The sequence below is a fragment of the Eucyclogobius newberryi genome, unplaced genomic scaffold (assembly GCF_026437365.1).
Source record: "Eucyclogobius newberryi isolate DKJ021-1_F unplaced genomic scaffold, fEucNew1.0.hap1 SCAF_2, whole genome shotgun sequence".
NCBI classification, from domain to species: domain Eukaryota; kingdom Metazoa; phylum Chordata; class Actinopteri; order Gobiiformes; family Gobiidae; genus Eucyclogobius; species Eucyclogobius newberryi.
The window spans coordinates 39,432,435-39,457,586 of record NW_027315834.1 but is presented as its reverse complement, the minus strand read 5'-3'; the positions used below and the strand labels follow the sequence as shown (position 1 = coordinate 39,457,586).

At 41.2% G+C, this 25,152-nt stretch overlaps 1 protein-coding gene across 1 annotated transcript in view; it reads right to left on the bottom strand.

The window, feature by feature from the left end:
• Nucleotides 1-1,233: 1,233 nt before the first annotated feature.
• Nucleotides 1,234-25,152, bottom strand: part of LOC140368302 (transmembrane protein 132C) — a 179,322-nt gene continuing 155,403 nt past the window's right edge. Inside the window, exons 7-10 of the mRNA XM_072455279.1 lie at nucleotides 16,119-16,327; nucleotides 13,104-13,395; nucleotides 3,809-4,000; nucleotides 1,234-3,318 (exon numbers count right to left, since the gene is read on the bottom strand). Of these exons, the coding sequence (XP_072311380.1) occupies nucleotides 2,260-3,318; nucleotides 3,809-4,000; nucleotides 13,104-13,395; nucleotides 16,119-16,327 (1,752 nt within the window). The 3' untranslated portion in view covers nucleotides 1,234-2,259. The remainder of the gene's footprint in view (nucleotides 3,319-3,808; nucleotides 4,001-13,103; nucleotides 13,396-16,118; nucleotides 16,328-25,152) is intronic.

Genomic DNA, 25,152 nt, shown 5'->3' with positions numbered 1-25,152 from the left:
CACACCCCCCCCACAGCTGCGGTAAGACACTAACCTATGTCCAACCCATTGATGACTTTCTTTGTGTTATATATAATGGCATCTGCCATTATGTGTTAAACATCATCAAATGTTTCATGAATTTCCATGTATTTATACTTAATCCACATTTTTGCTGCTTTTGCACAAATATTATGTCTTCATGAATGTATGTATTTCCCACAGTAAAGCTGCAAAGATGTCTCTGAGTACTGGGGATTGCTCTAATTAGGTCATAATTACATGTAAGAAATTCAAAGGTACAGTGAGTGGGCAAGACAAATTGCATACGAAATGCCACATTAACAAGTAATAAGACTGAACTCAGTAATCTCTAATTAGCTTGCCCTTTTGGAAGAGCATATCTCTGATCCTGTGGAACAGCCTAATTGTCTGAGAGGGGTTCCAGCCTTTCACTGGACTGGTGCACTTGGCCTTAAACCTGTGTGCAGTTAATGATACTTCCATGGTAAAGGGGAAGTTTAATACTGTCTAATAATGTAACAATATTTATATAGTGCATTCTGGACACGCAAAGACTCTTTACACTGCAGTGTTCATATGCCTGGTGATGGTTAGCTCATTCTGTTGAAAACAGTGCCTCTTTAGACCACGACCAATTACTTACGCACAAACTATATTTATTCATAAGAAAAGTTGTTTATAATGGTGAAATGATGATCAAGTTCAAACCAGAAAACATTATAATAGTAGCTTCTGCCAAACTATAGATTGGGAGCAGTGGGAAGGATTTATAGTTAGTGAAAACTGGATATTTTGTATTCATAAAATATGGATGCACATTTGGAAGCGGCTCACCTTTCACACAAAAATGTGCTTTTTGGCAAGTTCCTGCAAACTTTTAGGAGAATCTTTAAGAGAATCATTGGTTTAGTCTTTTACAAAGATTTTGAAGTTTGTACCATTGTAAATCTCTGCAGATCCGTCTGACCCTGTTTACAGCTACTCACATTTGAACAGTTAATCAGTATTAGATGCCAGTTATAAATTAACATATCATGAATAACAATATAAAATAAGCCAAAATAAGGTTTACGTCTGCCTTGATGATGATTACATTGGCAAGTGATTTGTTTGTGACGATGTACAAGCTCCAACTGAACAGGACATACCTAAATCTCCAAATGAAACACATCTTTTAAGCCACTAGTTAAGCATGTATTATCTGGTCCAATAAATGCACAAAGCAATATGATGGAGACTCCCAGTTTTAATTAGTCCAGCAGCCAGGTTTAAAAGCAATTGGGAGAACAAATTCATAACAGTTTAATAAAACAACATTGGAACAGTGGTAATCTTTTATAACCCAATATTTAGAAGCATTAGGATAATTTACATTGTAATTCAGAACGCAAGCTCTAGTCAACTGGACAGAGTCAATGAGCAAGTTGGACTGATATAACTGATTGTCTATAGATGGTTTTTCAGTATTTTGCTGTTGAATCTATGACTTCAAAAATACAAAAATTCAGTTGATTAAATTAAAGAAGCTAAACAAACAAAAAAGACCCATAACACAAGAAAGTAAAAGTTAACAAAACCAAGCCATAAAAAATGTAAAGGTCTCCACGGATGTCTATACATTGTAATTGTAAACCAGTCATGCCCTAGCTATAGCAGCATGCATGGGTCTGGTTTGTGGAGACCAGACATAAAATACAATGAAAAGAGAATTAACAACACCATACAAAATTCGTCTTTACACAACACTGTTGAACTAAAACTCACTTATATACAATAGGGGAAAAAAAGTTTTGAACTCTCAAACAGGTCTAGAATGGTCGATATTGGAATAGTGGTATTGGTGTGGCTGGTTGAACACACAAAAGGACAGAAAACTTTGCCCAAATGTAATCTGATCTATAACAGACTCTAGCTACAGGTCTCAGGGAAGTAACATATACAACAGTAAAAAAACAACCTTTTAAATGAGTTTCAGATCAGATGGATTTAAAAAGTGAATTCAAGATAATACTTTATTTAAGGAACAATATAAAGTTCATAATTCTCCTTTTAACAATGCTCTGATGATGGGGCAGTCCTCCCAGGTTACAGTCTGTAGTCACTGCCGTGGAAAGGCTAAATGTCCCTGTCCTGTTGTGGTGAGGTACTGTCCATACCTTTATTCTCTGTGAGTTGCCTCCCTCTGAACCGTCCTCTGTACTATGAAGGCAATCGGGTGAGTTTCTCTTTTGTTCAATTACAAATGTACAATACTCCCTATGCAATATTCTTGATCGCATTCTCATTCAGCCTCTCCATGTAGTTCCTAAGATCCTTGGAGTCCCCAAGCTCTATGTCCGGGCAAACCCATTTGATCTCACTAGTCTGCACCAGTGCTAATGGGCTGAGCACGGGACAGCCGTTACTGGCCTTGGCATTGGAAAAGGTTGTAAACTTGACTCTTTTTCTCTTTGTTGTGGGAGAGTTCATGGACTCATTCTTATGATCCTTCCCACTGAAGCTACACCCTGCACTAGCACTGCGATGTAGACCCCCGTTCAGGAGCTGGCTGCCCTCCTCCAAGGTCCCGCCCAGCTCATCCTGCTGCAGACACAGGCCCTCATCATGGCCCAGCCAAACCCAGTCGTGGGCGTGCGGCATGGTCTCTGGCGTCTCAATGGATAGCTGTTTGCTGCGGTATTTATATGCGTAGGAAATGCAGTTGATGAGAAAGACCATGATGGCCAGGCAGAACACTCCAAGCAGCGCGTACATACCGATCTCCAGGTCTGTGAGGCCTCTGGTGCGTGACGGCAGCAAATCGTCAGTGCTGTGGCTGTGGGGCAGCTCAGCCTGGTCTGGATACTCAGAAAACTCACTGGGGACCCGAACTCCACTGTCTGCTGACAGGCGGCCCCCATTAGGCCTCCCGGGGGCCTGGCCCCTCATGGTTGTAGTTCCTCGGTTGATTAAGCCAGTTTCCATGTCTGAGATGGAGCCTCCGTAATAAGGCGCCTCGGGTCTTGTCCGTCGCTCCCCAGGCTGTCTGTACTCCTCAGACAGCCTCACCTGAATATTGGCAATCCCGGTCCCCAGGACAGTGCTCCGCTTCCCCTTCTGACACTGCTTCGAGAGGCTCATCTCGACTCGGACTAGTAGACCCTGACCTTCTCCTTTGGCCACGATGCTGGGCCACTTCCAGGCCTCAGTTTGCTGCACTGTCACCACCCTCTGGTCCAGAGAGGTGGCGGACAAAATGAAGTGAGCTGGGTTATAGTTGTCCAGAGGAGTCATGGAGCCATCGCTGAGCTGCAGCCAAGCACTGATGAAGGACTCCTAAGCACAGGCACACAAAGGAAACTGTAACAGCCCTCATCCAGTTAGCAAATTATGCTCAAAATAACACTGTAATTTACACATTTTCTCATCGGCATAAGAATTATGCCAAATCTGCAACAGGTTTAGAAGCGGAGCATCTTAATTACAGTTGAATGCCTTATAGAAACAATTGGATAAATAGACTGAATATAAGTTCTTTCTTCTCTCTCGGGGGAGAAAGAGTAGCCTTCCTCATTTACAATTATAATGAACATGAACAGAGATACTCAGTGTTGGTTATGCAAATCAAGAAAGTGGCTTCTTGGAATCAAATCACCACAGGAGGAGAAATTACTATTATTATCATCACAAGATTTATAAATCAAATCAAACCTCCTCATTACAAGAACAGATGCTGATGAGTGATTGACCTGGGCAGCGGCAAATTTCTTCTAGAAATGTGTGAATAATGTAAAACAATAAATACAAGGTTGATTGGGGTTAGTACCTGTTTGAGCGATTCGATGACCTCCTGTGTGGTAGCCGTGGCGACAATGGCTCTGTTGCTGCCGGGGCTGAGCTGCAGAGACAGAGAGAGTCCAGAGACTAGCTGCACTCCCAGCTCTGTCACACTGACTTTATCATCCACCACCCGGAGAGTGCGCTCACCCAGGACCACCGACGTCAGAGGGGACAACACCTGCAAAAACAGATGAAAATATTGAGCAGTTACAAAAAAGTTTCCACTGACAGAATGCTCTATAATGCTGTAGAGAGAAATAATTGCAAATTGCTTTAGAATTTGGTGCATTACTTATTCACTCAGTCAGTCACATTCATTGACAACTGCCAGCATGTGCCATCATAAGGCAACCATGTCTCCTGGCACAGCAAATATATGATTATAATCTGATTTCTGGAGTTATTCAGATTATTGAAACAGTTACATCTGATTTCTTTCTGCTCACACCTGTGCAGGAAAATTATGCAAAAACGGCCATGACAAAAATGAAAGATGATATGTGAAAGATTGAAAGAATTGTGTTTTACTCTGTTGTACTTTGTCTTTCAAATACAACAGTTACTCTAAAAATCCACTAATTAACTGACAAATGCCACCAAGCTTTTGTCAGAGTTATCTTGTACTGCAAACACTGTGCAGGCTAAATGTACCCAGTGACACATCCACCATAAATACATCTGAAAATACAAGCTGGAAACTGAAAACACAACTTGGATCAAAAAGTGGATGTGACAAGTTGTTTTACTAATTATTACTGGTATAGACTTTGAAGCTACTAAATATTTGTCAGAGTTTTACATCAATCCAAGAGGCATTTGTGAAGAAAAGTTGGAAAAGAGATAAAATTAGAGGCAGCAGCGCTGAGTTATAAAAAGTCACAACAAAACAAAAAAATCACATCCAAAATGCTGAGACTATTTATTGCAAAGGAACACACTTTTTGACAAGCTCTAGCCCTTGTTCATAGTATGGTTGCTAGGTAACAGTTGGAATTACCTCAAACATGTCACATCTGCTGCTCATGTCCAATCAAGCAGTACTCGAAGAAAAAGAAAAATACATCAGTCTTGCTGTATGTTAGTTTATGTTGTAAAAATGCAAGCCACGTGTACGGTGTACATTTTAGGACATGTGAGGATGTTTTAACCCTCGCTTTTGAACGTACAATTTGCATTTGTAATCAAACCTAGAGTTAGAGTAGATTTTTCAGTAAACAGACTTTTTGTTTGTTCACCCATTTACCCAAAATATTCACGTGATATTAATAACCTTTCATTAGTAGAATAGTTTTGTTGTTTATTCTATACCACACAATATAGAGGAAACAACTAAACTACTACAATAAATGCTCCTTATATAACATAAACTCTCATTATCCATCTTCTGCTTGACAAAATAGTCCAGTGATACAGCACACATCATTTCTTTTGCTGGGATTGTTTGCATGCTCATTGACTTGTGTGAATGTTGGCACTGAACAAAAAGTAGACTTGTTGTTAAAAATCTGTCAAACTTCAAATGCCAGAGTTGAGATTCTGTTATGAATTCTGAATCCGTCCTATCCATTCCATTTAGGCCTACTGTCTGTCCCGCAGCCTCCCCCACGCGTTCACCGCGTTCACCAGCCATAATCAAGCACCAGCCTCCGCCACGGCCTCATTTGTACAGCCCTCTTCACGGTTTCTTCCCTTTGGTCTGCCTCTTTCGTCTTTCCGCTTCCCACACAGTCATGGTTGTATCTTTATATGTAACCCTAACGCCTTAAGATGTTGTAAATTGTTGTTATACAAAGTTTGAAACTATACGTGTGCTGTGGGTGGATGTACCAAACAATGGGGTGTCTTTTCTCACAAAAGATGGGAAGTTGTAATTTGCTTGATCGAGGAAAAAGTGTGGATTAAATGTAATCACAGCAGCACATTCTGTTTGTTCTCCACAGTGAGCTTTGGTGAACTGCTGAAAGGACTGAACTTTCCCCCAAAAAACAGAGCATGCCAGAATTATGTTTGCTTCTGCACAAACAACGCCGTCTCCTCAATGCTGCTGGATAAACTCCATCTGCACAATCACAACTTCCAACTTCCATAAACGCAGAGTCCTAAACAAAAGGTCTTTTATAACAACAATTTCCTCAAACTTGTCATTTACATTTTCTCATACTAGACTTATTATCAAAGGGACAGCAATGAGAAACCATAGTATTAATTATATCAGACGACCTTATGAACTTGATGAACCTAATCAGAATATTTTCATTGTAAATTAAGGCTAGAAGATATGACAGAACAACAACAACAACAACAAAAATCACAATGTCCTGATATTGATCGATTATGATTATTGATTTTACTTTAATTTGTCTCATTAAAAAACTAATACAAATGCTTTCAATATTAAGTGACCATAAACACAGACCTTTAATAAGACAATAAATATTTCTAGTTCTGACTCTTTTTCGTCATTTAAGTCCGAACTCTGCTCCAAACCACATGCTTTTATTGTTTGTTTGTTTGTTTGACTGACCTTTATTTAAGAAGGTTAAAAAGTGAAACAATCTCTTTTTGAAGAGTGACCTGGCCAAGAGGCAGCAGCACACATGGGTCAAACATTTAAAATGTATTTACTTTCACAAATCATTCATGGATACTACTTCGAGTCAAAAGAGTCCATCAACATTCCGGTCAGTCCGAACTCTGGGGACTGATGTGTAATGAGTGAGGGAAAACCACAGAGTAACGATTTATAAATTAACATGTGCCAGTGACTGATCAGCAGAGAATTGGCTGTGGAACTCTTGATTAAAAAGGTCCATTGACAATTTGAAATGATTGAATCACAATCTCAATTAAATTTCTGGCATTGCAGAGCCACTCGTGTTGTGTGGTTTGTTTTCCCAAAGAGTCAGTCTAATAATATAAGAGGCCCTGTCCCAATGTTCGCACACATGACTGAAATGACCACAAACAAATGAGAACAATAATGTTTTTACAGTGCTGTTACTGGACAGTGATTTATTTTTAAATGTTATCAGTTTAACTGTTAAGACATTCCTTCCATTGTTTCCTGATAGCTCTCGATGCTAAGTTGTTTAGGCACTGCGCTGTTTGAAAACATTGCAATGAAATGCATTGTGGGTAAGGCACCTACCTGAAGTCTGCATCGCTCTGTGGTGAAGTGCTGAGCAAAACGTTCTAAGAATTGGGACGCCCTGCACACTTCTGCTGCTCGTCGTGAACGCACATTTGAAGTGCGTATTGGGAAAGGGACAAAATCTATTTAAATGTACTAAACAAACACTGGCATGTTTGCTGCAAGACTTGTTATGACAACACACCAATGCTATATAATTGGATTGTGGTGATTCTTATAAAAATATATTCCAACACAAGTGGTTCTTTCCAAGAGCAAAACAATCAGGAAACTCGGATGTGTTCCACTCCCACATTTGTTCTGCTTCCACACAGTGCGCTCCATGACTCCACTGCCCTTTCCTTTCTGAAATGTCATCGTTTTTTCTCTCTTTTGATTCATTCAGAGTAGCCAGATCTCTTCTCCTAACCCCTGTTGAAGTCCTTTGTCCAATTTCCCAAAGTGTCATGTCTCACCTCAACCCTATTACCGAGACTGTGAGGTAATAGGAATAGGTAATGCACCCAGAGAGACGGGTGAGATTCCGGCAGTGGACGTGGAGGTGGTCCCTCTCTCCAACACCAGTTTGCAGGTGCTTCAGCCCACCTCCAGAGTGCAATTAAAGCCTCCCCGGTCTGCCCCGGCCTATTCTGAGCTGTCAAGACTCCGCCGCTATGATTCCTGTCCACATCTCTCCAGGCCAATGCAACGTGACCACACACACACACTCCCCCTAAGCAATACCACAACATGGGTTACTTTCCAGAGTTTGACATTTTCACTCTGTTGGAAAGAATAATGTTTAGTTTAGATTATCTAGTTTTACAGGGTCACCGGGTTTAAGTTTTCTTTAAAACTAACTTTCAAAGGTACATACTCCATCCACAAAGAGACGCCAACAAAAAAAAGTTACGTTTAAAAGGTGGATATGTCCAACACCTGCTTGTCTCAAGAAGGTGTTATAACCATGTATTATAATAGTAAAAGCCAGGGCTATGCAATGTGTCATGGTCCCTACATTGGGATATTAGGCAATACCCAGCCCAAGCAGACACAACTTTTAATGCCAATGTTGAACAATTAGATAGTCCGATAAAATTTAAGGGACTCCAGAGATGTCCCCTGTATTTTTCCCTAGCCGGTAGCATTAACCAGTAAAAAATGCAAGTTATGAATAATAAAGTGTGTGTCAACCACATTTAAATGAGGTTAAAGCATTAAAAAGTAAGTAAGTAGTTAAAAGTAATTGTTAAGAGTATAATCTTTTGTTGTTTTATTTTAATTATCAATTAGCGTCTAAAACTGGCATATGAGCATAAGGCTAATCAATTTCAAGCACAGATTTCTAGTGTGTGTTTTTCTTGTAAGCATCTAGTGACCACTAAACATTCTCTTTTATGTGCTAATGGTGACGAAACCAGATAAATGGCATAAGTATCATGAAATAAGCATTTTATATACTTTAATATTGGCTTCATCATTCATTTGTATGTGAAAGAACATTTAATTTTGACTTAATTCAGGTCAAGTCATTGAGTTTGAGCAATGGGCAGGGCTGAATTCTGTGTCAATGGACTGTGGCATTAAACACAAACGCATTGAAAACAGATCTTTCGCCATAGGAACAAGCAAGTGGGCTAATTTACAGGTCAGCTCTAAGGTGAAAAATTGTCGTCTGATCTTTTAATAAAATACTGTATGATAATTATTAGGGCTGGGCAAGTTAACGCGTTATTATCGCGATCAATTATTTTAACGCGCGCTAACGCAGGTTGGATTCCCCTGGTCCGCACCGGACAAACGCACCGGACGCGCGTGCTTGACGCGCCGGACTCATGTCCGTAGAATACACTCGGCAGCAGACGTGCGTCTGAGTCGTCCTGCACATGCTCAGTGGAGGAGTTGTGCTGTGAATGGATTTTAATGTTGGACCATGGCATTGGTTTATTAACTTTACAAAGTCAGCTGCTAGGCGCCAGCCGAGGCAACCCGCCGGGGGCCCGCGTGAGCAGGTCCCGCCGGGGGCCCACGTGAGCAGGTCCCGACGGGCGCCGTAGCTGGGGAGATCCGCGAGAAGGGCCCGGTGAATAATCTGGTGCCTTAGCAACTGGCTTAGTGCAGAGGAGTAAAAAAACACCCAGCTTTAGGAATCTACAAACTTTTCTGGTTCTTTTCAATGCCCTGGCAGTGGCAATAAGCTTTAGTTTTGTGTTTGATAACATTGTTTAAGTTCAAATGTACACAATGTATTTATTTTTATTTAACTGGTTAAGTGTTTGTTTGCACAACTAATGTTATGGCGCTTTAGTGTCAAGTTCTAAGAATGTACAAACTGTACTGAAGTGTTTTCTGGTTTAGGGACATTTGGTACTAGACTGGTTCTGCTGCTCCTAAAATGTGTTTTGAGTGTCTAGTTTAATGAGATTACAATGTTTCTGATGTTACCTCCGAAGTGGACTGTTAATCTTTAATGATTGTGGCTCAGGATTTTGTGGCAAGTGAATACTTAATATTTTATTTAACTTGTTTGCACGTAAAAATGCGATTAATCGTGATTAATCAGGGAAATAATGCGATTAATCGCGATTAAAAATTTTAATCGTTGCCCAGCCCTAATAATTATATAATCAACATCTTCCAAGTCATATCGTGACCCCCAGCTTGTGCCTCCCCGCCCCCCGAGGGGTCCTGACCCCCAATTTGGGAACCACTGTTCTAATCCACAATCTACTCTAGAATCGACTTAAATAAAGACAGATCAAAAATCACTGAGGCAGATATAGGCACAATAGACTTAAGTGATCATGCTCCTACCTATATTACTATAGAGCTGGAGAAAATATTAATAAAATACACTTTGGATGTTCTATGCCAGCCTGCGTAATGGCCCCTTGTTTAAGAATAAAATGCCCTTGAGACTTATGTGGAAGAACATGAGAATGGTGAAATATCCTCTGATGCAGCTATAGCAGCTTTGAGAGAAACTGCTAGAGGTAAATCATTCCAAGAAGGTAAATCTTCCAATGCTACAGGAATATATACATATTTTATACATACATAATGCATATGATGTTCTAAATTATTAGCCTTGAAACTTAGAAAACAACCAACCAAAAGAGTAATTTTAAAAATACCAGATCTTAAGATGATTGACTGACCAAGGTTTTGCAACAACCAGCATAAAGCAGATGAAGGTATGAATTTTTTCTACCAGGCCGTAAAAGAAATCAAACTAGAAGCTTTGGTATGTTGAAGGAATCCTTTGACTGTGAGAAACAGGACTTTTAAAGGTGTTAACAAAAAGAGTTATTATAACCAAGAAATTAAATAAAGCAATGACTAGAACTTTCAAGGTAAAACATTTCTAAGCAATATAAATGTGTTAGAAATTCAGAAATTCACTCTCACATCAAATTCTACTAAATATATAACAATTTAAATAAAGGAAGAGTCATTTTGTTTTGACTGATGACAAATGGGGTAAAACAATATATGTACTTCTCAATGGAGGACAACAAAATCATACTTTGGAAATGTATCACATTTTTTTATAACACCATGTCAAAGTGCTCACTGTTCACAAAGAAATGCTGACTGGTTGTCAGGAGGCCCAGCATTATACACAGGGGAAGGCTGAACGTTGGAGAGGTTATAGTTACTAGGAGGCACACCATTATTATGTGTTTTGGGACTTGTTCTGTTGCCCAGGAATACTGCACTGAGATTAACAAACTCCTCCAGTCAGTTTTTAACATCGTCATTCCACTTGATTTCAGAACTATGTACTTAACTTCTCCCGTGGCCACAATACTTTGATACGTTTGGAGGATACTCCTGGCTGCAGGGAAAAGGCCCTTACAAAAAGATGAGACAACCTGCACCCACAATCAAGGACTGGACATATATAAATGTAATAATGTGTATATATAATGGACATATGGAAGAAATGAAGATGAATATGGAGAAATGGACAAATTTAATTTAGGATTAGAATAGATTTTATTTTTTGGATTTGTGCTGCTTCTGTTTATTTTTGTATAGTGTTCTGCTCTCTAGTCATGTTCTAAAATGTAAGGGAAAAAAGCATAGTAAAAAGTCAAGAGAATTTTGTCTTGACTCTCAAAAAATGTGTATGTATTTTTGGTGTTTATTATAGCATCTTTCACTTATAACCATGATGTCAGTAACTTTATTCGATTGATAGGAATCAATCGGGACAGTGTAATGGAAGTCTGGAAAAAAGTAATTTTACTTTAAATGGTTGCCATTTGAAATTTCCAAAGAAATTCTTGGTCTAACAACATTTGTTGATTAGTCGTGTAACGAAGCACCATGTGGTCGGACCCAAACTGCACTCACAAGACCACAACTGCACAGGAGTTCATGTAATATTAGGAAAACGTGTATTTATATGTAAAAAGTTAATTAATTCGATTCACTACCAAATCTTCAGCTCACTCCACACCTTCTGCTTTTCCACTGTTGTCCATATAAATCCTCATAATCTAAATACAATAATAGTTGACTAATGCAAATTTTTAACAAAACTCCACTGACCAATTGAACATGGGAAGGTGTAACAACAATACAGCCCTAATCACTACAGTCTTAAAGCAGATCTAAGTACAGTTTAGACCTTATTGCACGTCTTTGTACGTCCCTGAGATGGTTATATATGCATTTTTGGAGCATTTGAAGTCTCCTTCTGTCTCTGGGCGGAAAACCAGCCTTGTAACTTTTGCCAAAATCGACCCGAAACAACTCGGCTGAGAAACCCTGGCTCTTTTTTTATTTTTTTATTTTATATTTGGTAATGTGAAATGGTTTAGTATGTGATTATGATGTCTTATAAAGAAAGAAAAAAAGAAAAGAAAAAGTGATAAAAAATAAGCTTTTGTCTCTTATTTTTCTGACAATGTATTTTCACAAGGGAGCATCAGGTGAAACTCTATCGCCAGTTACTTAGTTCTGCTTTAAACCACTGAGAATAGACGTCAAAACCCTGGATTAATTAATTCAAGTTTAACATTTTTACTTTTATGTCACTGACTGAAGAAAAATCTAATTCATAGTCCTTGAAATGCACCTGTCTTTGCTTGAAAGCCTGTCACATTTGGGCTCATTTATCCCTTTTCCAATGCTGTGTTGTCAAACTTTGATGCATTTCCCTTGATCTGACCATGCAGCGACACCACTAACAGCACTCTATAAACACAAAATCGGTCTCAGCACTAGACTGCACACGTCTCTTTGGCTATAAACCACCATTATGACTCCAGGCCATTACTTTAACAGTGTGTTGCTCTGTCTTGTAAATGCCAAATTTACGTTCATTGGCTGAGGGAGCGCTCTCGTGTGGCTGTAGAAATGCTCAGGTGTAAGGCTGGATAAACAGAATCCTCTGTGTGTCTGTGAGGAGACAGGAGAGGAAGCGGAGGCCTTTATTGGACTACATGGCATGTAGGCATGTAGCTCTGTCAGCGCATTATCAGCTAAGTGTTTGTGTGGCTGGCTGAGATAAGACTCCTTTTACAATGGGCGAAACAGTGGTGCAACATATATTTCTTTTTACACAGCTTGTAAACACTGGACTAAGACAATTTTGTATTTTGTATCATTCAGAAATTAAACTATTAAATAAACTGAGATAAACCATCATAAAAAAATCGAAAAGTACGATTATCTTAGAACCAGTAGTTCTGTGGGTGAAGCTCAAATTATAGACATATGGACCCAAAACATTTCAATCCAACTACAGGATGTCATAATGAAGGTTACACTTGTCTGAAGCCTGGATAACTTGCATTTTTTGTTCAGAAGGGCATCAGGCATTACTCTAATATGCAATTTATAGAACTATACTATGAAAGAAAGTGGAAAATATATAAATATAAAAGATGCTGTACCTGATTTCCATAATCTTTAAAAAGTAAGAAAAAAAAAGAACTAGTTCATTTTAAACTCTTTGCAACAGTCATTATAGCATTCTACTACATATATACATATATACACAGCAATAAGTTTATTTGTACTTTTCACAACTTTAGCGTGTGCAAGTGAGTTTTTACTGACGAGTTAACACCTGTCAACAACATCTAATAACAGTGGAACATAAACTTGAATTTTGGCCGTCTACTTCTGAACTTTTTACCTTGACTTTGGTAGTCCCCGCATTCATCCCGATTAAGACCTGTCCGTCCGTCAGCTGAGCCACACTGGGCTGGTCCACTCTCAGGAAGTCCTTGACGAGCTGCGTAACTTCCACCTGCCAATCAGAGCCGAGCAGGAAGTATGTCTGTCCCGGGCCGTCCTCGTCCGCCCCTTTGCCGTCTGCCACAAAGTGAGTGAGGACCCGCACAGTGGTGCTCTGGTACTGGGGCACACAGCCGCCCTCTGCCCTCTCTGCAGCCCACTCCTCCTGGTCATCTGTCACACGCTCATATCTGATGCCATGCATGCAGAGAAGAACAAGAGGACACCGGGTCAAACAAGGGCAAAGACATCATATAAAACGTTTTTGGTGCACGCAGTATCATTAATGCCCTTTAACCTTTTGTACAATATTTATGGAGTTGTACTTGATTTTTATGGTCTGAAAACATGAAAAATATAGCAGATCCTTTTAAACAGTTTGAAGCTGTTCAAAAGTGTTCCTCACATTCTCACGTATTCCAAGCCTCCTAATTATTCACCACAATGAGTTTAGAAATGCTTTTCACAACTTTCAGAGAAAAAACACACTTAATTGACTAATTTAGAGGCAGACGGTGCATTGTGGTCTCATTTTGCTTGTATAACACTCAAATTCATGGAAATAAAAACACAAATAGGCTCATTAAAGTATCAGCAAACTACACTTTAATGTAAGATCATAAAATATAACAGACATGGAAATAATTTAGTGAATTGGTAACTTAAAATTTCCCCTAAGAACATAACAGAACATTGTCACCGGTTCTGTTCATTGTTTTTATGGACAGAATTTCTAGGCGCAGTCAGAGGTCGGAGGGTGTTTGGTTTGGGGACCACAGGCTCTCATCTCTGCTGTTTGCAGATGATGTTGTCCTGATGAGAATCAGTACCTCCAAATATATAGGTTAGTTTATTTTATATATGAGAAATGTCTTTGGAACAAAAGCTGCTCAAACCATCAAACACCAGACAGCATGTGAAACAGTGAAATAATGCATCAGATAATAATTGTGTGTTTTTGTCTTAGCATCCTAAATGTCCTTATTATTTTTGCACAGTGATGTGATTTGTATCCCTCTTAATAGCTCTAAAGGTGAAAAAGTGTCTATTTAATTCAGCGCGGCTTTGGCCTGACCTGACCTGAAAAAGTAAAAACATTTTAAAAATGCATTAAAGCAGTTAACAGACAAACTGCAGCCACTCTTGCTTTTGATTTCATTCAAATGGAAGGGATTTTCTTTCATAGGACGTCTGTTCATTTTTCAGCTAAAAGCAGACACACAAAATATATCTCTCATTTAACAACACAATGCTGTTCCAAGATCAAAAAGTTCAGCGTTGTTTTCCCTCGTGGCAAAAGTACTTTTTACATGTCAACTGCTTTCTTGAATAGGAGAGTATTTTCACCTCTGGAAACAATTTCAGATCTAAAGTAACAACTTTATTACATTCAGTTTGGCCTTTTAACACAACATTTGTATAAAAATAGTATAGTTGATTTGCTAATACTGGTGGTAGCTTGCTTCACAGCAAGAAGGTCCTGGATTCGACTCCCGAGCGGCATGAGGGCTTTCTGTATAGCGTTTGCATGTTCTTCCCCTGTCTGAGTAGGTTTCCTCTGGGTGCTTCAGTTTTCCCTATCACTAAAAAACATGTACACTAGTACATGTTTGGTGTTGGGAGAGTGAATACGAGCAACTGATGGAAATTAGCCCATGGCTACAATCCGGCGTGTTTACAGCATGTTTACAGCATGTTTACAGCATGTGTATCATGTATGTTCATGATACACATGCACTGTCCCATCTAAAATAGATAAACACACAAGTACTGGTAGTATTTATTTAAACTTTGTACTGGAAATACATTATTTCTAACAACATTGCACCTTCCATATATTATTTAGTACCGGTAACAATAGTGTCAGAGACAGTGTGTAGAGACTTCTTTTTCCTTGTGCTGAACTAGTCTTAGCAGTTGTTCTGTGGTTAGTCCAGAATCCATCCCTCACATTCATCCGTAATCTGCATTCTTTATGATCTATTTTTCAGCTCCACTCTTGCTCTCACCTTTCTTCTTGCACTGCAAGGCTCAGCACCGATCAGCTGGCTGCAGAAACTGACACTGACAGCCTCTATTAGGTTTAATGAGGCATGGCTGCTCAGGCAGAAAAAACGGCTGACAGGTTAACATGCTGTGGCCCAATGGCTTGGCTTAGTTCCTGAACCTCTGTTCACCGCCTCCTCTCCCTGGCCCTTAGTTCACACTGGAGAAGGGACGCCAATCCTGTTCCCATCGTGACCAAGGTGACATTAGTGAAGGGAATACAACAGAGGACAGGGTCATGCTTGTATCAGGGAGGGACAGGTCGGCAGAGGTGTTCCACAGTAATGAGCAGGCTAATGACTCTGAGTGAAGGCTGCACACGACTGGAACAGTAACAGAGCATTTTGATATAGACACAATATATTGTCAATTGGGCATCAAAGAGAAAGCGGACATTAAACTTCATTCGTTTGTCTGGATATGTTGAAAAGGCTGAAGAGTCTATGTGACGTAGCAGTGGAGATGTATTGGGTATTAGTGTTAGAGTGCCACCGTGTGGGATGTGGGTCAAATTATGTCAATCTCATCATGTCTTTTCCAAGCAGTTATGCCTAAGTTACTTGCAGTTTACCCAGACCAAGAAAGTTACTAAAATGTTGACATTGTAGAATTCAATTTTGAAAAAGTTAAATCATTAAAGATTATTTGTGTTTTTATCTGTTTTGTGATTTTAATACATATTTTCCTGTTATGTAAAGCACTTTGAATTACTTGTGCAAATTGAGCTCTACAAATAAACTTACCTTGCCTAAATCACCGGTTGGATTCAACATTTTCAGTGGATAAATTAGTCACCTAAAATTGATGTATGAGAACACAGCCGTGCATTTACATTCAAGGTACACAAAAGTGAAGATGGTATCTTTACCTCCTGCTGCTCAAGGAAACGGGAACTCTCCAGCCCTTGATCTGACTGAGTTCAGGGTCGGCCACATCGATGAGCAGAGGGAGGCGGGGCATCCACACGCTCATCTCCAGCTGTGTGCTCAGGAAACTGTAGGTGAAGTTCAAGAACACTTTGCGACTCCCGCGGCTCTCCTTCCCATTCACATAAACATAGTCGCAGCGCTCTGACACCTGGAAACAAATATTAGACTGCTAATAGTTTACATACTCATTTGGTAAACTTCTCTTTATCCATGTATTGATGGTATTACTATGCTGCATTTGGCATTATGGTGGCACTGTGTCACTTTTCTGCACGACGCCTGCTTTGCCTAGAACAAGTGGCACACCAAGTACAACCTAAGAAAATATTTGACCCTCCAAGTACGACCAGATCTATAACAGGTCTAAAACAGAACTATTCAAGCTCTAAACTATGGCAAAAGATGTCTAAAATAAGATTACAAAATTGCTTTCCTAGTTGTAAATAAGGACAAACCCAAACATGTGGCTTCAACTGACTTTTTCTTCAGCATGTATTTAGCCCGTGTACCACAACCACTTAACATAGCATAGTTATTTCCATGGAGACAATCATGTGGCATCTCTAGGCAAGGTTACCGGTCAGCTCTGTGGAGACCCGACCCAGCGAGAGTGAGAATGCATAATAGTAAGATATTTAACGAGTAATTAGATAAATGCTGGCCATACTCTGGAAAGTTACAGGCAAAGTTCTATTACAAACAAATCTCTTATTACTCGTTTTTGCTTCTTTGCACATTTGAAGACTTCTGAGAAAGGATGAAATGAATGAATAAATGAAGTCTGGATAAACTAGTTTTTCTATGAAAGGGCCATTAGAGCTAAAGCACAAAAGCCTAATTTCCATCCCTCTGTCCCTGGATATATTTAGTCAAGTTTTGTGTTGAGAACCTGGAGGGAAGACAGGCTTTGACCTACATGAAACTCACAGTATTTTGTCTGCTCATTTGGTGTGCGCAGATGCAACTTTAATGTGTGTGTGTGCTGTCTGTTAAAAGATGACTTTAGTCCAACTTAACAGATGGAGCTAAGAAGAGACGGACCTGCCTCTCCCAACCCCCGAACATTAGACAAGCTCAGAGTAAATGCCGATTGGCTCGCTTCAGCACAACTCCAGTCCCATTTTCCAACACTGAAAAATGATACTGCATATGCATCATAAGCATCTGTCGCTATCTTCAAAGCACCAGAAACTCCCAATCAATTTCTTTTTTTTTTCTCCCTTTTCCTCAGTGTAGGTCCATTTAACAAGCTGTCGCCGAAATATATTTGTAATCAGTGTATTTAATTCAAACTCAACTTCTAACAAACTCACGTTATTGACGGACATTTGTTTTATAAAAAAGAGCCCGCTTGTGTGAAATGAAAATGCCATCTTCTCTTTACTGCCAGTTTATTGACAAAAGTTAGAATGATGAACAGACTAACAGCTTGCTATCTGCCACTTCTCCACACAACAATGATGCATTCTCGAAGCTCAGTTTATACAATCTGCAACATGTTATCTGACAAATAGATTTCTCTTTATTGCTGATCTTGCTGCTAAACAAACACAGGCGAAGAGACCTCCAGAGGCTATGAAGTGCAGCTCTGTTGACATGAAATTGTGACACATTTTTGTACGAAATTGGTCAGCGTTTTTCAGTGTTTTGAGAGCTCAGAAAACACCCCAAATCAATTCAAACAAGCCTGACTTTCACAATGTTCAAGAATGTTGGGAGAGTGAGGAATTACAAGATGTTATCATTATTACTATCAATGCATCATTTTAAATAATTCATTAGGTTACATCAGTGTGCCTTCAATTAGAACGCGCATATTTGTCATGTCTGATTATGTCAATAAGCGGCAAGATAGAGCATGTGCAAATTATGGCGCGCTATTTATAAGTGTGAGGGTGATTGCATAAATGATCAGCTATTTTACATCAAACATTTACATAGCATCACATTAAATGGTACTAAATATAGTTAGTTTGTGTAATTTAGTTGGACACATTGATGTTACACTGACTTTAACACCATGATAGTGTTTCTGTTGTGTTTGTGCACATTTCCCCCTATTTTTGTATTCATATTTTTCCTGTTCTGTTTCTTGATTAGTTACATTTTTTCCTATTTTTTGGTTATAGTATGTTTTGTAGGTATTGTTTGTAGTCTTTTATCTTTTTCATAGGTAGGTTCATAGTTTTTGCGTGCCCAGGAGCCTTTAAATGGAGCACCCGGCTGCACGCTCGTTCTCTTGCTGCTCCCCGTCCCATCTCGTGCCTCAGAACGCGCACGTTCCACGCTTCGTTCCACGCTCCCTGTTGGCTTGCATGGGTTTGTAGCCTTTTGTTAGCTTTAGCACATTTGTTTGGCCTGGTGGGACCGGTGGCCCTTTTTTGTTTTCCTTTGGGGTCTAACTAGATTTTTTTTGTACTTTTTCAGTTAGAGCTGTCGGCTCCTACGGCCCTGTACAGGGTTGGCCCGGTGTTACACCTGTTTGTTTTGTCTGGCCGGCCCACCAGGTCCATCAATGTCATCACTTTGTTTCTTTTTTGTAAGTGTTCCATCTTTCTCTTTTAAACCTCCATATTCAAGAAAAGGAGGAAAGTAAAACCAGAATTTTAAACAAAATCTTTTAACTCTTACATTTGGTCTCCTGTGTTCTTTATAAATATGTTTGCCTTGATTTGGGTCATAACAGTTTCACATTTCAAACAGATTATATTTATTCACAATGGCAGACAGCTCATGTTAATGTTTTGCAACTGTCAAAAAATAAGTACCATGTTCAACTTTCAGGCCGAAACCCAGTTGAAGGGGGCAAAGCCAGTAACAACAGCATAACATGTGTACAAACGCTTCTATAACTTTTAAAATAGCTTATTACTTGTTTCCTGTATATTAAATTAATTGGTAAAACACATATAGAATATGCGGGGCCTCCCTGCCGTGCAGACAAGGTCTGGGGCAACCAACGCCACTCACTCCACCAGCTTCAACACCCGGTCCACTGCTGCTTTTTCACAACTCTCTGCCCACCAGCTTCTAGTTAACCAGCCTCTAGCCACCGCCAACATTCTAATTAGATTACTCTCATCTGCTGCTACGTTCCATCTCCTCCTCGCACTATCACTCCCACGCCTCCAGGCCACCGCTCCACCAACTTCTCGCCTACTCACCTACACCGCTGCTGACCTTCACCTCCTCAACCATAACCACCGTCTCCCAGCTGCTGCTGCCTCTGCAGCTAGCTCAGCTGGGATCCTTCGCCGGCCCCGCTACATCCACAGGGGCTCTGGTCTCTCCCATAACCAACACTCCAACGACGGCTCACCTGTCCCCCCACTCTGGACTAGTTTTCGCCCCCCTGTCACCCCCACCTGCCGCACTGCCAACCTCAGCAACCTCCGCCCCCCCACCCCTGCGCCCCCATCCATCTCCGCGCCCCCATCCATCTCCCTTGCACTGCTGAACTGCCGCTCCCTCGCCAACAAATCACCTGTTATATCTGAACTGCTACTGGACAATAACATTGATCTGCTTCTCCTCTGTGAAACATGGCAACAGCCCCTGGACTTCTATGCTCTCAACCAAGCCACTCCCTCCAACTACACTTACACTGCCAAACCCCGCCTCTCCGGGCGTGGGGGAGGTCTTGCTGTTATTCATAAAAAATCTACATCCATCACTGAACTGAACCTCAACCTTCCATCCATCTCATCATTTGAATACCTCGCCTTCTCCCTCCCCAACTCTATCACCGCTATCCTGATCTATCGTCCCCCAAAGCCCCACCCCTCTTTCCTCACTGAATTGTCTGAACTCCTCACCATCGCATCCTCTCTCTCTGCCCGCCTCCTACTCACTGGTGACTTCAACATCCACATTGACTGCCCCAACGCCCCACTGACATCCGACTTCCTCTCTCTCCTGGACTGCTTCCATCTCACCCAACATATTGACTTCCCCACCCATACCAAAGGCCACACTCTGGACTTAGTCTGTTCCTCTCTCCTACCCATATCTAAGCCACACCCCCTCCCCTTCCCACTCTCTGATCATCTCTGCATCCTTTTCTCCGCCCCCCTACCCTCGCCCCACAACCCCAAAAAACGCACCATCACCTACCGCAATATCAAGTCAGTCAACCCCCTCACGCTCTCCCAGCTCATATCCTCTGCTTTCCCCCCTGACTCCCCCCCCTCTTCCCCCGACGACTATGCTGTCATGCTCAACACCACCCTCTCCGACTCCCTTGACTCCCTAGCCCCCTGGAAAACCTCCTCCGTCTCATACATCAACCCCGCCCCCTGGTACACCCCTGAACTCCGCACCATGAAGCAGACTGGCCGCCAACTCGAACGACTCCTCAAAAGAACCCGCCTCACCGTCCACGCCGAAGCTTTCAAATTACACATCTCCTCCTACCGTGACGCTCTCCAAGCCGCCAAATCTGCCCACCTCTCCACCCTCATCAACAGCTCCCACCGGAGCCCTCGCACCCTGTTCTCCACCGTCAACAAGCTGCTCCAGCCACCGGACATCACTCCACCCTCCTCCCCTGACCTCTGCAACTCTTTCCTCCTTGCCTTCAATGACAAAATTTCCAAAATCAACAGCTCCATGACTGCCGTCTCCATTAACTCCATCACCACCCCCACCCCTGCCCCCCCTCCGCTCCCTGACCACCCACCCTTCCCTGCCCTCACCACCTTCTCCTCTGTTAACTCCTCTCATATCATAGACCTCATCACCGCTTCCAAAACCACCACCTGCTCTCTCGACCCCCTCCCAACGAATCTAACCAAGGCCTGCCTCCCTGCTCTCATCCCCCATCTCACCACCCTCTTCAACCAGTCTTTATCCCTCGGCCATGTTCCTTCCATCTACAAACTGGCCTCCATCACCCCCATCCTCAAAAAACCCACCCTAGACTCCGCCAACCTCTCCAACTACCGCCCCATCTCCAACCTGTCGTTCCTCTCAAAAACGCTGGAACGCATCGTCGCCGCCCAACTTCACACCCACCTCCAGTCAAACAACCTCTATGAACCCCTCCAATCTGGCTTCCGCCCACTTCACAGCACTGAAACAGCCCTGGTCAAAGTACTCAACGATCTCCTCACCTCTGCAGACTCCGGGGCCCTCAACATCCTGTTACTACTAGACCTCAGCGCAGCCTTTGACACTATAAACCATTCCATCCTCCTACAAAGGCTGCGCCAACTGGGTGTTGAGGGCTCTGCACTTGACTGGCTCACATCCTACCTCACCAACAGGCAAGAGTTCATTTCCCTCTCCGGTCACTCATCCACCCTCTCCCCAGTAACGCAGGGGGTCCCCCAGGGCTCAGTCCTCGGCCCCCTCCTCTTCATCTGCTACATCTTCCCCCTTGGTCACATCCTCCGCCAACTCAACCTGGACTTTCACTGCTACGCTGACGACACCCAGATATACCTCACCACCAAATCCACCCAAAACCCTCCCCTCAGCCACATTGAAACCTGCATCTCTACAATAAAATCATGGCTCACTCTCAACTTCCTCAAACTGAACAGTGACAAAACAGAGCTCCTCCTCATTGGCACCAAATCCACTCTCAATAAAACTGGTCCCTTTTCACTCAGCATCGACACCTCGACCATCACCCCCTCTACCCTGGTACGCAATCTCGGTGTCATCATGGACCCCACCCTCTCCTTCACTCCCCATGTCAGCCACATTGTCAAGACCTCATACTTCCACCTCCGCCGCATCGCCAAAATCCGACACTGCCTCACCCTCCCCGCTGCTGAATCCCTCATCCATGCCTTCATCTCCTCCCGCCTTGACTACTGCAACTCCCTCCTCACTGGCATCTCCTCCCATTCCCTCCATAGACTCCAAATGGTCCAAAACTCCGCTGCCCGCCTCCTCACCCACACCCGGTCCCGTGATCACATCACTCCCGTTCTCCGCTCTCTCCATTGGCTCCCCATCAAGCAGCGCATAAACTTTAAAATACTCCTCCTCACCTTCAAAGCTCTTCACCACCTTGCCCCCCCCTACCTGTCTGACCTCCTCATCCCCCACCGCCCCACCCGAGCTCTCCGATCCTCCTCCTCTCTCACCCTGACTGCACCAACATCCCGACTCAAAAGTTTTGGCGACAGAGCATTCTCCCGAACAGCACCACGACTCTGGAACTCCCTCCCCCAACCTGTCCGCCACTCTCCCTCACTCACAACATTCAAATCCCGCCTAAAAACATACCTCTTCACCCAAGCCTATGACCTCCCCTACCCCTAGCCTCCTCTACCCCATTGCCTACACTTCTACCCCCTGTTACATCCCCATCTTTTTCTCTCTACTTCTTCTGTCTTGTTCATTTTATCTGTATATTAATGTGTTCTGTACGTGTTGTCCCCCCTGTCTGTAAATACCCCCCCCTTTTTTTATTATGTTCAGCGTCTTTGGGTCACTGAAAAGCGCTATATAAATAAAAGTTATTATTATTATTATTATTAGAATATAGGGACACAGCGACAGACTATAAAATAAAAATAATAATACATAGTAAAACATAGGTTACAATTGAGTAGCAGACATGAGGTCAGTGACTCACGTATTTCTATGACAGACGTAATAAGTCAATTGTACTTGGACGGTTCAGAAATGTACCTTTGTAATGAGCAGTGGAAAATGTATTCTCTTGGACTTGTACAAATGGATGTTTCTGAGGTCGCAGCCAATTTGCAACAAGAAATCCTCCAGGGCATTTACTTATTCTAATCATATTGTGTATTTTTCATGATCTATTATATTTAATATAGCAGTTTAGGTCCAACATTGGCATTTTCTCAATATTTACTGTGTTATTTCCACAATTATTTATTATATATGATTATGATTATAAGTGAAAGGCTAATGGAGAAGATTGTTTATGGATCGTCCAGAGTTTATCAATGTGAATTTCAATATTGACGACTCAGATTATACAGTTTATTTTGACATTTGACATTTGACATTACTTCCTCAATGCGAGACAAACATCGACCACACCCCCGCAGGCTTGGAATCCACAAACTTTGATGACCTCGAACAGGTTTGTCAGTTTTCCCTTTAACATATTTTGCTGTGTAAACGCTGAAACAATATTAGCACAATCTAAACTGTAAAATGTATCTGAACCCCAAAATGTTTATCTGAAAAAGCACAGTTGCTCTCAATTAAACGACTTTTATTTTGGTGATGGACTTTGTGAAAATAACAAGTGTGGTGGACGGGCAGGGGAGTGTGCAGCCAAGGTCAGCATCACTGTGTGGTACTTCTGTGGATAATTAAACCCTCAGAGATCTGGGCTTCTATCAGATCTGCATAGACTCCACACACACACACATCCGCTCCATAACAAAAAGCTCTTACCAGCGCCCTTTCACACAATGCAGAACAAGTTCATAATATTCTTTGGCACATGTTTCCTTCTGCCTAATTCTTTGCGGACATGCTGGAGGACAGATATCATTAGGGAGAGCAAAAATGATCCAGCAACGTGGAGCTTTGTGTGAAGTAAAATCCTTGCGTCTGATTTAAACATTAGGCAGAGCAAGATACTGTGGTTAGTTCATTTATTTCAATTGTTTGCTTCATTTTGCAGAACGCTGTGATTCAGATGACAGCCGGCAGTGATTCATTGAGATGGTGGTTTACAAATTACCACACTTTGTCTTTGTAAATGATAAAATAAAGTGTAATCATCTTTTCTTTGTCACTATTGGGTTGAACATTTCCTGACGTTTAATTGGGATTATGTCTGCAGATTAGGAAACTACAGGTTTGAATTGAACACGCAGTACCGATATAATCTTGTTTTGGCCGAACTGGTAGACAATAAAATACATACATTTAGTTTAAAAAGGGAACAGCACAAAACGTGACCACACAGCATCAACCGTGTCATCTCCATCAAAATGAGCCCTTTGTCAAATCTAGCAAACCAGCAACACTGAATATTAAATATCCTAATACCTGCTAAATCGAGTACCAGTGTTTTTTTTTCCATGTCTGATATGCGTAGATTAAACAGTGTGATTTGGTAATAATATGGCACATTGAGATGATTATTTTACAACAATTTTGTCTATTTAAAAAATAAAACTTCATTAGAATTCCTGTTCAAAATGTCAGAATTAAGTCTCCGCTTCACCTCTTTTTTCATTTAATTGTAACAAGCAGCAGATTTTATTCTATTTTGATGAGCTACTTATTATGGAAAACCATTTTTGTTAAAATCCCATAAAATCTCATGATAAATCTCCTTTAATTGAGTAAGTCTTTGGATTAAGAAAGTTGTCTTGACTAAAAGTGGGCAATTTGTCGAAATTTTGATAATATTGTGAATATTGTTTTAGTATATATATAGTAAAACATTTTACAAAAATGATTAAACATAAAAAATAAAAAAGCTTTGCTGTAACCTTACAAATAAGGGTACAAGGTGATATTTCTGATTTTTTTGTGACAGATATTTCACATTTGTCTAATAATTGAACCTCAATTAACAGGTTTAAAGACATGTTTTAACACATTTCTGTTTGGTTAACATAATATTGTCTGAACACTGTTATAGGGTTACTAAAAACCAACCACAAAACAAAATTTAGATCTTAATTGTTGTCAATATCGCCCAGGTCTAGTCACTATAACATGGAATTAAGAATAAAATATCTATTATTACTATGCACCTGGACACTGTACAATATGTACAGAATATATGAATTTGGCTCGTGTGTGGCCAAAAAGAAAGACTGTACTCTGTGAGAGAGCAGTGAATAGCAAGCTTTTACCCTCAGAGCAATAACTGAAGTGCGCTTAAAGTTAGTACAGAAACCCATGCTGCTGTCGGCTTCAATCTGTGTTCATTCTTATGGGGCTGAACATGTCAGGAAAGCAGTAGATCAGTACGCGCTCAGACTAGTGGAGTTTGTCTCCTCGAGATTGCCTATACTG